At 37.6% G+C, this 16,298-nt stretch overlaps 1 protein-coding gene across 2 annotated transcripts in view; it reads left to right on the top strand.

Annotated features, from left to right (window-relative positions):
- Positions 1-16,298, top strand: part of LOC149576607 (protein DEHYDRATION-INDUCED 19-like) — a 75,258-nt gene that overhangs the window by 13,350 nt on the left and 45,610 nt on the right. Inside the window, exons 3-5 of one of the 2 annotated variants that reach the window (XM_089818276.1) lie at positions 8,507-8,584; positions 8,845-8,872; positions 8,966-9,131. In XM_089818276.1, the coding sequence (XP_089674402.1) occupies positions 8,507-8,584; positions 8,845-8,872; positions 8,966-9,131 (272 nt within the window). Of the gene's footprint in view, positions 1-8,506; positions 8,585-8,844; positions 9,132-16,298 lie in introns of both variants that reach the window. The other variant, XM_089818269.1, reaches the window with a different exon arrangement.

The following is a 16,298-nucleotide window of genomic DNA, read 5'->3' as shown; positions in this document are numbered from 1 at the left end:
GCATCTGGTCTCAATAGTCTCCAATGTCACAACCATATAGTTGCCATTGCTTATGGTTAATACTATCGACCCTTGACAATGCTCTATCTCAATTATTTTGTGCTCCACTAAAGTCCAAAATTTTTGTTTCACATGGTTATTATTTGGTGTTGTTTGTAACGCTCCAACAAATCACCAATTTCTTTCCTCATCTCTCCTGGTTCAAATCATGCATGGGCTAGTTAGTAACGCTTTTAAAACTCAATCTTGACCAAAAGGTTCCTGCGTCCCATTTTATAGCCGATTTTGAACAATGCACAGTCTGCTCCTGATATTCACAACATCCCTTCAAATAGTGTTGTAGGCTTAGCATTATAAATTCAAACCATTATCGGTCCATTTCAAACGTTACCAATTGTTTTTGTGAATTATTTTGCGGCAAGATTGAAGTCATTTATAACAATATTGCCCACGGTTGTGAAATGACCCTGTAACTCTTGCTTTTGTACTCTTCTCCAGCCGTTTCACAGAAACCACATCACTTCAATTTTTAATGTCTCCAGTCTGACAAATTACTCGACAAGGTCCCACTGAGTAGGTGTTCTTCTAACTTCTGCTGGTCACTGATAATGTCTTTCTTATTCCGCCGAGGCTTATGACTATAGACAACACATACACTCTTCTAGGCTACAATATTCTGCATGATAACTATCAGAACTGAATGGAAAAACTTCCAGAAACTCCCTGATACAAATGATAGTAAAAATATATGACCGGTGGAGAGGCTTCATTCCAAAATATTAAATTCCAACACTAGCATTTGGTGTTTTGAAATAAATCATTGGCCATATTATTATTTATATTCACCAAAGTGGCGAAATAAGTATAGCGATTAAATGGCAAGATAATTTAAGCTTTGAAATATAATTTCTGATCATAGCTTTTGTTGACACTACTATTTCTCCACAACAAATAATGATATAGCCTCAAAAATTTTAAGAGGAACACAATACTTCACATGAAAAATACTTTCTGATCCACTCTAAATTTATTAGAAAAAATACTCAAGCTTCCAAAGATATCACTTCTTTCCCAAGGCAATATGGTCACTATAATACTTTTCAGAACTGGATCAAAATAAAATTCAATATTTGTGTTGCTTCTCCTTGACTGCAATATTCAGAATAATATATTGCAGACAATTAAAACCTTTCGGTAGATATTGCTGAATCAACATGGTTTATGAATATTTTGTAATGTCCCATTTTTTTGGAGGAGTTAATTATAAAGTTATCAATTAAAAAAATATATATTACAAGGTAACTTTATATATTAAATAAAAAATCTTCTAGAGGTTGCTGGAAGAAGCAGAGAAAAAATTAAAAAAGGAGGCTGACCTATTGAGGAAAAAAGGAATAAATAGGCATTGAGGGCTCATTGCCTATCATCGAGATTTATATTGATATTTGCTGATGTGTGTTGTGGAGCCTAGGGTTTCTGCAAGTAGTCACAATTGGCCATTGAGAACGAAAACTCTCAATTGGTACGCAATTTTGAGGGTGTGAAAGATCACCTGAATTATTGCAGTGGTGGGAAGGATATTTCAGTCCTTTCACTTGTGCTCAATTTCTGGTTTGGAGTTTCAGTTGGAGTTGCACTTTCACCATATCATCTTCGGCAGTCAGTCTCCAGTATTTTATCAATCCAAGTTCTTCATTTCTGTTTGTAGTTGTAACAAGTTCTCGATTGTATACAACCAGTTAGGGTTTGTCTGTAATGTGCCATGTCATAATGTTTCGGTGCTAAAAATTGCCATATCATTTGTAAAAACATTTGGTTTTCATTGAATGAATACATTGGCACTATTATTTCCTTATTTCAGCAATATACTTTAGCGGTGTATTAAATTTAGGGTTTCGTTTAGTGGCCTATTGGAAAGGTTCATTACAGTGGTATCAGAGTAGTTTCCGGCCAGCCTGATAGGGTTACCCAGCCACCATTTAATTTAGTTTACAAAAGAACCAACATAACTGAGAATATGGTTGAAAGACATTCTCAAAGCCCATCCAAAAGTGTGCGAGATGATGAGACTTTACAGCAACAGGAGAGGCTTCTACAATCAATAGAGGCAAGTACATAGGCAATGATGGTTATGATGCAACATTTGATTGGGGAAAATAGGAGAAATAATCATAATAATGACCAGGATGACAGGAGCATAGCAGGATCACAACATAGGACACGGTCTGGAACAGCTGATAGACCCACACGTCCTACATTCAGAGAAGAAAATCCAACATGCACACCTGATGCTATGGTAACAGATATTGTAGATGAACTCCGACAAGTGAGGAATGAGTGGGATTCATTACCAAAATATGTATAGGATGGATGGACATTTGACAGGTACCTGAACTATAGAGCTGCCAGGCAGAAGCAAGTAGATAAACACAGTGAGTTGTAACATGTCACCAACAAGTTGGTATTGCCCACATTTGATGGTAGTGGAAAAATGACTGCTTGTGCTTGTATTCACAAGGTGGATACTTTCCTATCTCTGAAGATTATGACAGAATTTGAAGCACTCAAGTATGCCACTTTACACTTAGATGGGGCAGCACATGATTGGTGGACACATGGCATGATCACATTGCAACACAATCAGGTAACCACTTATCAGGAGTTTGTGGATAGATTGATAGAAAGGTTTGATAAAAAAAATCCTGAAGTTTATTTCTGGGAGTTAGCCCAGTTGAGATAGTCAGGAGGCTTAGAACAATTTATCAACGACTTCCAAAAGCTTGCAGTGATGGTGCCTGACATTTCAGAAAGGAGGCTAGTCATTTTATTCACAAAGGGATTAACTGAACCACTCAAGGGGTGGGTAAAGGCCTTTGATCCTCCTACATTACAGGAAGCCATGAAGAAAGCCCGCAGTATGGAACTTGCAGCTCTAGCAAACCAGTTTAGTTCAAAGGGTCCTTCATCATTTAGAGATAACAAAGGGGAATTTAGCAAGGGTAAAGAAAAGGTTAGTGACTCAAAAGGCAAGCTAGCTACACCTTGGGATAAGGAAACACTTAATGACCTGCGTAGGAAGAAGCTATGCTTCTTTTGCAAATGTCCCTATGAGTTTGGTCATGATTGTCCTATGAGGCCTAAGGGGAAGGCTAACTGAGCGATGTGGGCTTATTACGAGGGTTCAGATTTAGACAGCTCAGAGCACCATGATGAGGATCTTGATGAGGCAGAGGGTGAACAAGAGGTAGATAGTGCTAAGAAAAAAGAGGCTCCAGAGATACATTTACAGGAGGCACGTCTGTCTAGTATTCAAAGAGAGGGATCTTTTAGATTTCGAGGAGTCTTGGCAGGAAAGAAGGTTATTACTCTATTGGATACAGGTGCCACGCATAATTTCATTGATGCATGATTTGTGGAGAGGCGTGGACTCATTACTGAGGAGTTCGAGGGACTGAGAGTTTAAGGTAGCCGATGGATATACTCTTCATTGTGATAGGATGGTGTGAGATCTACCTTTGCGCCTAAACAACTATGAGTTTAAGGCGTCCTATCATGTGGTCAACATGGGTGACATGGACATAGTACTTGGGATGCAATGGCTACATTCTTTGAAGGAGGTTACCCTGAGATTGGAGGATATGGAGATACGATTTGTGGTGGATGGCAGGACTCATGTGCTGAAGGCTATCCGTAATGGTGATGTCAGGACTATCTCATTTAGGCGGTTGGAGAGATTAGCCAAGCATAATAATATAGAGTGGGCGGCAATATGCGCCTTGATGCCTACCCAGGGGGAGCAACATAAAACTGAATATCATCCAGATATTCAGAAATTGAGAATCAAGTATGGGAAGGTATTCAGTGAGATTCCACCAGGCAGGACACCAAACAGAGGTATTGAGCACATTATTGAGCTGGAGGAAGGTGCTAAGCCTGTCATGATTACACCATACCAACACCCAAAACAACTCAAAGATGAGATCGAGAGGACCATCAAGGAGTTGCTAGCGATGGGACACATCAGACCAAGTAAGTCACCTTTTGCATCTTCTGTTGTTTTGGTAAAAAAGAAGGATGGAACTCTACGAATGTGTATTGATTATAGGGTGTTGAATAAGAGAACTATAAAGAACAAGTATCCCATCCCACGCATCGATGAGCTGATAGACGAATTGCATGGGGCTTGTTATTTCACAAAAATTGATTTGAGATCAGGCTATCACCAGATCAAAGATCGAGAGCAAGATACTGAAAAAACTGCTTTTAGATGTCATTATGGGCATTTTGAGTTTGTAGTCATGCCTTTTGGTTTGACTAATGCACCTGCCACTTTTTAGTCCACTATGAACAAGGTCTTCCACCATCAGTTGAGGAAATTTGTGCTAGTGTTCTTTGATGATATTTTGATCTATAGCAGGACATGGCAGGAACATTTAGAGCACTTGGAGGCAGTATTGAGCATTTTACAGAGCGAGTCCTTGTATGCCAAGGAGTTCAAATGTAATTTGGGGATGACAGAATTGTTGTATCTTGGACACATCATTAGTGCAGAAGGAGTGTGAATGGATCTTGAAAAGATCTATGCTATTGTTGATTGGCCACCACTAGAGAACCTTACACTGTTAAGAGGGTTCCTTGGTCTATGTGGATTCTATTGCAGGTTTGTTAGTGGCTACTCACGACATGCAACACCCATGACAGATTTGCTGAAGAAAGGGGCATTTGTGTGGACTCGGGAGGCACAGGATTGTTTTATGCAGTTCAAGGAAATAATGACTACATGCCCAGTATTAGCATTGCCTGATTTCACGAAGCCATTTGAGCTTCAATGTGATGCTTCTGGAGATGGAGTTGGTGTTGTACTCATGCAGGACAAGCATCCTATAGCTTATGAGAGTGGGAAACTCAGAGGGGCTGAGAGATCATTAGTATATATGATAAGGAGATGTTGGCCATCATGCATGCCTTGGCCAAATTCAGACAATATCTTGTGGGCAGCAAATTTTGTATTAAAACTGATCATAATAGTTTGAGGCACTTTTTGGGACAGTGGGACCTGAATGATCGTCAGTAGAAATGGGTGAGTAAGTTATAGGCATATGATTTTGATATCACATATGTTAAGGGGACACAGAATATTGTTGCAAATGCTTTATCCCGTAGGCCACACCTCACTTCTATGATTCAGATATCAGAGGATTAGCGACACTTGATTGTAGCAGAATATGCCAAAGACACGTGGGCCTCTGCTATAGTGGAGGGAACAACACTTGACACCAGATACACTCTCATAGATAATTTGATCATTTACAAGAACATGATTTACTTAGTCCCAGGATCGAAAGTGAAGTAGTTGATTTTGAGAGCATTCCATAATTCACCTACAGCAGGCCATCCTGGGTATTTTAAGACTTACAGGTTAATACGGGAACGGTTCACTTGGAAGGGACTTAAGGCTGATGTTTTGTAGTATGTGCGAGAGTGTCATGTTTGCCAGCAGAACAAACAAGAGCACACTTATCCAGCAGGGCTCCTACAGCCACTTCCTATTCCTGATAGGAAGTGGGAGTGCATCTCTATGGATTTTATTACGGGCTTGCCCTGGGCCCAGGGGCGCGATTGTATCTATGTGGTGGTGGATAGGCTAACAAAATATGCTCACTTCTTCCCTATCACTACTACATACTCAGCAACTCAGGTGGCAGAGGTCTTCTTCAGGAAGGTTTTTAGATTACATGGTTTGCCTTAGAGCATTGTGAGTGACAGGGACAGCCGCTTCATGAGTCACTTTTGGCAGGAGATATTTCGGTTGTGTGGCACTGAGCTTACACCTAGCACCAATTATCACCCATAGACCGATGGTCAAACGGAGATTGTAAACAAATGGGTGGAAGGGTATTTGAGGAATTATGTGGCAGATCAACAACGAGCTTGGGTCAGATGGATATATCTCTGTGAGTATTGTTACAATACTACATATCATATGACTATACAAATGACACCCTTCATGGCACTTTACGGTTATGAGACACCTAGTTTCTTAGATTTGTTGTTGGGAGACAGTCAAGTACCCCGTGCAGGTGAACTATTAAAGGAAAGTAAGGATATAGTTGCTACTCTCAGAGACAACATTGCTAGAGCTCAGAACCAACAAAAGCAGTGTGTAGACAAGAAAAGGACTGAGCGTAATTTTGAGGTAAACGATATGGTTTACCTCATGTTGCAGCCATATAAGCAGTCCACTCTCAAGAAGAGTGGTGCAGAGAAACTCAAGCCACACTATTATGGACCATTCAGGATCATCAAATGAGTTGGTGAGGTGGCTTATGAGTGGGAGCTTCCCACAGATAGTAGAGTGCACAATGTGTTTCATGTATCACGCCTCAAAAAGGCGTTGGGTCAGAATGTGATGCCTTCTGCAATATTACCTCCCTTGGATGATGAGGGGAAATTGATCTTAGTGCCCGAATCCATTCTGGATAGTAGAGAGAAGCAGCTTCGCAGGAGAGTAATCAGAGAGTATCTAGTTAAGTGGAAAGATTTATCTGTTGAAGATGCTACTTGGGAGGGAGAAGTGATTTTGCAGCATCCAGCATTAAGATTGCTTGAGGCCAAGCAATTTTAGGAGGGGCGGACCTGTAATGTCCCATTTTTTTGGAGGAGTAAATTATAAAGTTATCAATTAAAAAAAATATATTACAAGGTAACTTTATATATTAAATAAAAAATCTTCTAGAGGTTGCTGGAAGAAGCGGAGAAAAAATTAAAAAAGGAGGCCAACCTATCGAGGAAAAAAGGAATAAATAGGCATTGAGGGCTCATTGCCTATCATCGAGATTTATATTGATATTTGCTAATGTGTGTTGTGGAGCCTAGGGTTTCTATAGGTAGTCACAATTGGCCATTGAGAATGAAGACTCTCAATTGGTACGCAATTTTGAGGGTGTGAAAGATCACTTGAATTATTGCAGTGGTGGGAAGGATATTTCAGTCCTTTCACTTGTGCTCAATTGTTGGTTTGGAGTTTCAGTTGGAGTTGCACTTTCACCATATCATCTTCGGCAGTCAGTCTCCAGTATTTGATCAATCCAAGTTCTTCATTTCTGTTTGTAGTTGTAACAAGTTCTCGATTGTATATAGCCAGTTAGGGTTTGTCTGTAATGTGCCATGTCATAATGTTTCGGTGTTGAAAATTACCATATCATTTGCAAAAACATTTGGTTTTCATTGAATGAATACATTGGCACTATTATTTCCTTATTTCAGCAATATACTTTAGCAATGTATTAAATTTAGGGTTTTGTTTAGTGGCCTATTAGAAAGGGTCATTACATACTTCATTTCTGCAGACTCAACCCTTTAGGATGGTAGGATTCACTACTCTGATACCACTGTAATATCCCAGTAGGATATTATCTCCAAATTTACCTCAAATAATTTTGAGAACATAAACGATAGATGATGTAATGTAAACAGCAAGAGAACCAGTAAATTCTCAAAAAAATCCCTTATAATATGTTATTGCATTATACATCAGCAATACAATAACCAAATATCAAGTCCAATCTTAAATATAAAAAAATACTCAAATTGGAAATAACAATAAAATGCACCTGAAATCCCAAGTGTGAATTCTGATGTGAATCCACCACAAAATGAATCTGGGCTACGTTTAATTCACCCAAGAAGAGCCTGAAGGTTTGCATCCTCAAGATCCTCAACAGAAGAAAGCTAGTAGCTTCCCAAAGTTATCGAAAGAGAAACCAGAAAATAAGTTTCAAATCCAAGCCTAGCTGAAAATGGAGTCTCTCTCTTGTAATGCCCAATAATGAATCTTCAACTACCTCCTTATGTCTTTCGTCTTGTTCCCCTTTTGTCACTGTTTCTACTTCATTTAATAATATTAAATTGGTCCCTTTTTAATTCTACATTAACCTCTCAAAAACCAAATTTAATATTATAAATGTTTGGTCTTGATTTTCTCAAGGTCCCATAAAAGGGGATAGTACAAGTTATTACTCTACTTGAAAATCTCACAGCAAGTGTATCACAAGTCCATGGGTGCTTGCATTGCTAAATAATTAGGAAGGTGGGTAGTCTGCCAACAAAAATGTTTAGTTAATTCTTTTTAAGACCCATTACCCACACATACAGAATATGTTTAGTGATGGATGTTAACATAAGAATGGAATTGAAAGGCTGTATTGTATACAGGAAGAGAATGGCTTTGAAACACACTGCAGTGCCCCATTCATTTCCTGGGCTTTGGGAAAAATTATAAGCATTATACTTATTGGGACTTTAGAAAAAACAATTTGCCTTCTTTTATAGTAGAATATCAGATATGTTACAATTTGAAGCAGTTAGCCTCTTAGAAGTTTTTTCTCTGAAAGATTTGCACATTTGATCTCTTCTAGAGATGTTTGTTTGAATATTGTGGTTTGGTTTGAACAGGTGATTTAGTTTTAGGTCCCTTTTAACTTGCTTTCTTGCACATGTAATGCAGGTTTGTCCTATCTGTACAGCTAGAATTGAAAAGGACATGCTTCAGCATATTACTCTTCAGCATGGCTATATGCTCAAAATATCCTATCTTATAGTATTTAATGGTAGCAAATTTGTAAAAAATCTCAAGTTATATCCTTTTGCCGTAGGCTGTAGACTTGAGTTGCATTACAATTGGGTCAATCTAAAATCACTCTTTCATTTTTTTCTTTACTTAAACAATTTGAATGACATGAAAATAAAGGGGCCATATAGTATACCTACTAGGTACACATAATAAATGTAGAATACTCTATGATGTTTAAATATAATGTTCTGTTTCCCTTAACTACATGGCACTCTCATAGGAGAACTTCTCATAGTGAAGGTATTCATTCGAATCGTAAGTCCTCCTTTTTGGGTAAGGATCCGCATGAACGAGTGCATCGTTCTTCTCATAAGAGGACCTCTAATGGTGCAGGTTTCAATTCTTCAAGTGCAACTTTAGATCCTCTATTATCTTCTTTTGTTTATAGTATGCCAATTTGTGAGGCCAAGAAACAGCAAGAACAAAGTCTTTCATCTGAAGAAATTCTTGCAAAGAATTGTACCTCCATTTCAAGCTCCAGTGGACAGGTTATAACCAGGTACATAAAATTTTTTGGTGCTTCTGAAAGTTTGAGTAAAATCACATCTGAACATCTCTTATATGGACCAGGAGTTCTGATTTTTTTAACTTCATTTTAACAGGCAAATAAAAGAGATGTAGAGAAGACAAGATATAATAGTTTCATTGTGCCTTACAAATATCTGAATTTATTTTCTAAGCTTATTCTGTATCTTGAGGAGATGAGGGAGATTTTTGGAAATAAACAGCATGTTTACTTGCATTGTCAGTTTGAAGAATGTCCCAAGAAAAGAAAAATGAAACATAATTTAGTAGGTGAAACATATTGCCTAATTTGAGTAAAGAATTATCATCAGGATTGCCTAAATATATAGATAGATAAGTGTTCTTAAAGAGAAATATAGAGTCACCCATATGTATAGCACTGTTTTTAAGCAATAATATTTCTGCTTCACACATAAAACTCTAATTATTGGATTTTGGCTAAATTGTAATAACAGTAGTTATATTTTGAGTTGCTTGTAATTTTGATCTGGTATAGAGAAATTGCTGCCCTTGGTGCTTTGCAGAAAATAGGCAAGAATGTGAATTTTTTCTTCCTCGTAGAATATGTCATACTCTGATGTATTTTGTCATTTAATAGTCCAATTGTAGGAAGCAATAGTTAGGGAAAACTTACTACATTGTAGAAAATCATGGTAACCTAGAATAGAACAGGACATGAGAATAAACTTTTAAGACATGCAGACACAGTAGGGAACATGAAGCATTTACGAACCACAGGGTGGAACAGTGCCTATCCCTGCATGAGTAATAGGTGCAAAAAAATGTGACCTGGTAAGCCTGAATTTCTGGTATCTCATTAAAGTGAATTGATTAGAAGAGTCAAGAACTCAGGAAAAAATTGAGTAAACAAATGTTAAGTTGGATTCAACAAAAAATGCACATGATGAGGTAAACCATTCATATTCAGGTTGTTGCCTTGAAGCCTATAGTAGTCCCTAGTCCTACTAATTGCACAAATAATAAACACAAAAAGCTCTTCCTTTTTAATATTTTAATATTTTTTTTGTAATAATATATGTTAAAAGGGAAGTCTACCAATCTAATACAACTTACGAGGTATTCCCAACTTGCAAACTCTATACTAACTGATATGTACTTCTCTGGAGGGTTTTCATCCCCAAGATGATAAGTTCAGACCTTAAGGTTTTCACCTCCAAAGTGCCCAACTGCTGTAGCAATACCACAAACACTTAAGTTAGAGATGAATGCATGTTAGTTTTCTTCCTTTTTTAGACCAAACTCTCAGTGATCATTGATCATGGGAAGCCATTCCACACTTAACTGAGTAGGCCTTTGCTCAATTTCAACCCTTAACTGAGAATTCATTTGCTTGATTTTAGCACATAACTGAGCAATTCTCCTCAATTGATGGTAGTGTCTGAATAATCAACTGTCAAAGTGACTCCTCAATTAACTTAATAATCAAACAATTAACTCACTGCCTTATCTGAGTCCATTATAGACCTCACAATTTGATAACATACCTTTTTTAAGTCCTAACTAACTTACCAAAAATAATAACACACCTATCTATGCTACTTCTATGCTGACAAATGACTCCGTCAAATGGGGATATTACAAATATGTCCTTTCCAAAATTGCTTGTCCATGAGCAATCAAATACTGGATGTTGCAGTATCTCTGGTCTATCCCAAGTACATTCTCTGTGCATAGATTCCTCCAATGGACCAGGATCCTGAACCGCTATACAATATAATTATTTTGGACTAGAGAGAGAGAGAGTTCTGCACCATATTTCTGCACATTATGCCCATCAGTTTTCCATGATAACAATGTCATGACGCATCCTAAACTTTTGTCACAGCCTTCATACTCTTTGGTCACAGCATTTATAAACCCTATTCAAATCCTAGTTGCCACTAAATATACTCGAGTATGGGTGAATAAATGAATGCATGGAGCCAATTCTAAGGAGGAAAAAACATTCTAGGATATGTATGTATTTATGTATATGTATATATGTATTTATATACATATATATACATATGTGTGTGTGTGTGTATTTTGCTATATTCTTAATGGAATACTTCCTTGATTCATCAATCTATTCTTATCTTCTTTTCTATTTGCTCTTCCTTCTTGATTGCTGATCAAACACATATTTATGTCCTGTTTGACATTCCTTTGAAAATGATTGCTTGACATTACACATAATCACTGCCCTGGTAATCATAACTGCTGTCTTTAATAGTGAATCAGCATAGTCCCAACTTAATTCACTGGTTTTCTTTCTGCTTCCTTACAGACTGCCATTCCCTTTTTCAGACTTCTCTCTGACCTCAGTATCATACTTGTTATTCTTATTACTGCTCAATGTATTGATTCCTTCATGCTCAGATTTCTGACATGGGGTTTCATCTCCTTTTTTACATCCCTCAAGGTGTAGGAAACACAACCCTTCAATTAACAAGGGGTCTGACTTTTCACCTAGGGCTGTTTATTAATTAAGTGCAGCTGGTTAGTTACCCTGATCGGCCCCTCATTTAAACCCTCAGTTTGCAATATTCAGATCATGGGTGTGTGTGTGTTTATGTGTGGGTATGTGTGTGTGTGTGTGTGTGTGTGTATGTATATATATCTGTACATGTATGTATATATATATACACACATGTATATATATGAATATGTATGTATAAATCCATACATAAATACATACATATACATGTATGTATGTATATGTACACACACACAAAACAGACGCACCTGATCTTAACATTGCAAACCAAGGGTTTAAATAAGGGGCCAGTAACTCACCACCAGCACTTAATTAATAAACAGCCCTAGGTGAAAATTCAGATCCCTCGTTAATTGAAGGGTTGTATTTCCCACACCTTGAGGAATGTAAAAAAGGAGATAAAACCCCATCAGAAAGAAATAGAAATAAGAATCTGATCATGAAGGAATAAATACATTGAGCAATAATAAGAATAACAAGTATGATACTGAGGTCAGAGAAAAGTCTGAGAAAGGGAATGACTTAGTCTGTAAGGGAGCAGAAAGAAAGCCAGTGAAATAAGTTGGGGATATGGCGATTTACTATTAAAGACTGCAGTTATGATTACCAGGGCAATGGTTATGTGTAATGCAAAGCAATCATTTTCAAAGGAATGCCAAACAGGACAGAAATATGTGTTTAATCAGCAATCAAGAAGGAAGAGTGAATAGAAAAGAAGATAAGAATAGGTTGGTGAATCATGGAAGTCTTCCATTCAGAAAATTGTAATCCCTGTTCTAGTAAACATTGTAGTATGCAGGGATATATATTTAATTTCATGCTTGATGTATGCTGCATGATAATGTTTCAATGCATAATTCCTTGCATACAAATGTAGGCTATAATTTGTATCAAACAAATAATATATTTGATACGCAACATCTTATATATTAGATATAAATGATGATGCAGAGTATCTAGATTTTTAATCTATCCATCAAACTGCAGCTATCAATCATGACGAAGGGAGGAAGGAAATACTCAGAAGGAGAAACTGATATGAGGTCTTCTTCTAAGTACACTGCCTTATGGTGAATGGCTGGTGGCTTGCCACATGAGGCCAAGGGGGATAAGGTGTATCCCGCCGTTTGGGCTTTGATAATGTGTATGTGAAAATGGATTTTTCAAAATATAATATATAATATGTTTTTTATGTTTCATAATAACTTTTAATGACAACATGTTTGGTGAAATCTGAATATGTCGTCTAAGACACAAAATAAGCTTGTAGCTTCAACACTTTGATGCATGCATGCAACATAGATCCATGCCAGCTTGAACCATTTTAATGTCAAATCCCACATGGATTTTTTTTCTACTTTTCTGTCTTAAAAAAAGAATTGACATGTGGTTGATTTTTAAAATGTTCCACGGTGTTTTAGTGACGAGGATTGGGGGTGGTAGGGGATGCACATCCAGGACATTTTCTAGAGGCTCAAAAATAGTGGAAACATCCCCATGTGACATAGCATTAAGATGATTGTTAATATTTTTAAGTAAAGTCCACACACAATTGCGGAGGGGGGCGGGGGGCGGGGGATTGGGGTGAATCAGTTGTGAACTATTAAACTTAAATCCAACTTATTATGCCCAACTTCAATAACCAGAACAATGAAACATAACAAGAGATAAACCATGCCCAATGACACAATGATTTGTGGACTAGGGAAGCCTTGATCAAAGGGAGAACCCCAACGGGGATGGCACTCACAAGATAGTGTACTAATATATAAGTTCCTTGTAAAAGGATGTGTCTCTTTTAGGAGCCAATTACAATGCAATCAGTACAACTATCCATGTTAAAGGATAAATCCCTATTGGAGACCTTGAAACCTTGTTAGAGTTTATTAGTGAAATAACTAGACCCACCATCCAAATTGTTCCAACAACTATGAAGATCAATACTTGAGGATAACATATCCAAAATACTGAACTGTTTGATCTGCAACTTACTTGCTAGTACAATTTCTTTGAAGCCCAATACCAATTCTCTGCTATGCTCCGATTATGTAGCCTTCAATCTCGCATCATATCACCATAGACACAATTACATGGATCATCACTATGATATCTAACTAAGGAAAACATCTTTACTTTATACCCTTTCCAAATAACTAATTAGGTCGGCCTGTTAGGGCTTTCCCAATGTACAATTTATTACATAGGACCTCACTTAGGCATACTCGCCTTCTTAAGCATCATTACAATTAGTACATTAAGGTTCCCACACATTTCAATACAATATACAATGAAGATCAACATGTTACACCATCACAGTCAATTGCTAGTAAAACATATCACACATTTCACTTTAGCGACCCACCCAGAATGTCTCTAAGACTCGCTATCACGAAGATATCATCACAGACATTTTTCAACCACTATCCAAGCTTTCCATCCTTAATTCCATCTCCCTGATAAGATATAGCCAATTTCCCAACAACTATCTCTGACAATATTTCTTTTTCATTGGTCTGCTACTAGTCTTTACCAAGTGAATTGTAAGTCATCCAATACTCATCATAAACATAAGCGAAGATAGATGTAGCATATAAAATCATCTGTGAACATAATCCTGACCTCGCATACCTTAACCTATTATGTGCCAACTTCGTTGTGCCAATAATCCTCTGCGATGTACAAAATCTCTGTCTATCGTGAACTCAATAACATATGTTGTCATCGATGACGAAACCTTTCATCAATACAACTAATAAACAACTCCAAGTGCCAACCAAACCTGTATTCCTAACAAATATATGTTGTTTAACCCTAGTAGTAATACTAAATTCTAATAATTGATTTATGAATTGTATCTTCATTAATTGTCTAACATGATTGCAAGATCTCAACCAAGATCTATCTTGCCTTTACATTCATTTGATAGATGTATATATCTAACCATATTATGTAATGTTCCAATCCCATTTGTAGGCGAAGGTTCTGGATTCAACAATTCCCTCAGTTAATTGTTAGTTTGTATAGCCTGCATAGTGGACACTAGAAGTCCGTATGGTAGACAAAAGGGCAACTGCAAGGGTGAACAGAACAGTCCACACTGTCTGGATATCGTACGATGATGTTGGCCTAGAGGCCATACGACCTAGATGCCATACAGTGATGTGTCTCATCCGTACGGTGGGGGCACTATTTTGTATGGTGGTTTGTGGAAGCCATATGGTGATGTTGAAACACTCTATACGGTTCAAGTATATGAATCTGTACGGTTGCAAATCCAGTGTTCGGTAGAGGCTGTACGGTGTATGGGCGAAGGGTGATGGGATGTAATCACTTTGCTAGGGTATTGCACGCATCCATGCAAGATAGATAATTGCTACCAATAACAATTATATTGTAGGTGATTGCACATAGAGAAATAACATTAATACTTCAGATTTGGCAGATACAGATGATAGATAAAATGCCAGTACAGATAATTAGACACAGAATGTATATTTGCAAATGAAGATGGCACTCCAGATTTGCTAGAGCTGAGCACAGTATTCTAGGCGATGTTTTAGGGTGAGGTTTGAATCTCACCGAAACTAGAAAGCCAAGTAGGGAAGATATTGCACTTCCAAAACGGCAAACAGTAGAGAACTCCAACTAGAATTCGCAGTACAAAGAAAATAATCCAAATCTCCTACTAACTACTACCTACATGTCGTGCTTAAATACCCTTCGGAGAAACTCTCAAGGGTTTACAAAGATAGCTGATGGCAACAACTACAAAAACAATTAAAATAAAAATGGGTTCGAGATATACTAAATCAATCAGAACCACAAATACAAATATCATTAACTTGGGCCCCATATTAATTAATTAAAGTAACTAACTAAAGGTCCTTTTATTATATTATTTAAATTCTAGGACCAATTAATTAATTAATTAAATTAAATCATTACATTAAAATTTGGGGACATGACAAATCTTTGCTGCCTAGAGATTGCTTGCCCTGAAACAATCTGTTAGCAGAGGAAATGCCAATAGCTCCAAGGTCCCAAATCAAACGCACAGGCGAGATGAGTGAAATGACATCAATCCCCTGCAGCACCACATTGCTATCAAACTTTCGCTGTGCCACTCTGATATAAATATTGTTGTGTCCTGAGTCACTAGGATCCCAAACCAAACACGCAGGCAAAACGAGTGAATTGTCATCAAACCTCCCTTGCACCACACTGTCGTTAAGCATCCACTGCGCCACTTTGATATAAACATTGTCATAGTCTTCAGCAGGATCCCAATGATACAAATTGATGAAATCTTTCATGTGATTATGTTCAAAAATCTCTTTGGGTGTGGTCATGCACACAGATGCCGATGCTGGCACAAACTAGGGCCACTGACACAATCAAAACGACCACTATTATATTCCTAACAGACGAAACCTTGATGAAGAGAGCTTCAAAGGTGAGAATGTTGGTGAAGGGGGGCTTGATCATGAGTACCTTAACAAGAGCTTCAACGAAGGGTGTCACGATGATGGGAACCTTAGCGAAGAGTAGTACCTCAGTAAAGGGAACCTCAATAGAGAGTAACTTAGCGAAGGGAACCCCAACCATGAAAACCTCGGCGAAGGGAGCCTTGGCAAAGAAAGCCTC

This window comes from Cupressus sempervirens, chromosome 1 (assembly GCF_028749045.1).
Source record: "Cupressus sempervirens isolate cs-2001-9-10 chromosome 1, ASM2874904v1, whole genome shotgun sequence".
In the NCBI taxonomy this organism is placed as follows: Eukaryota; Viridiplantae; Streptophyta; class Pinopsida; order Cupressales; family Cupressaceae; genus Cupressus; species Cupressus sempervirens.
The sequence above is the reverse complement of the archived record's forward strand: the minus strand, read 5'-3'. Positions and strand labels throughout refer to the sequence as shown.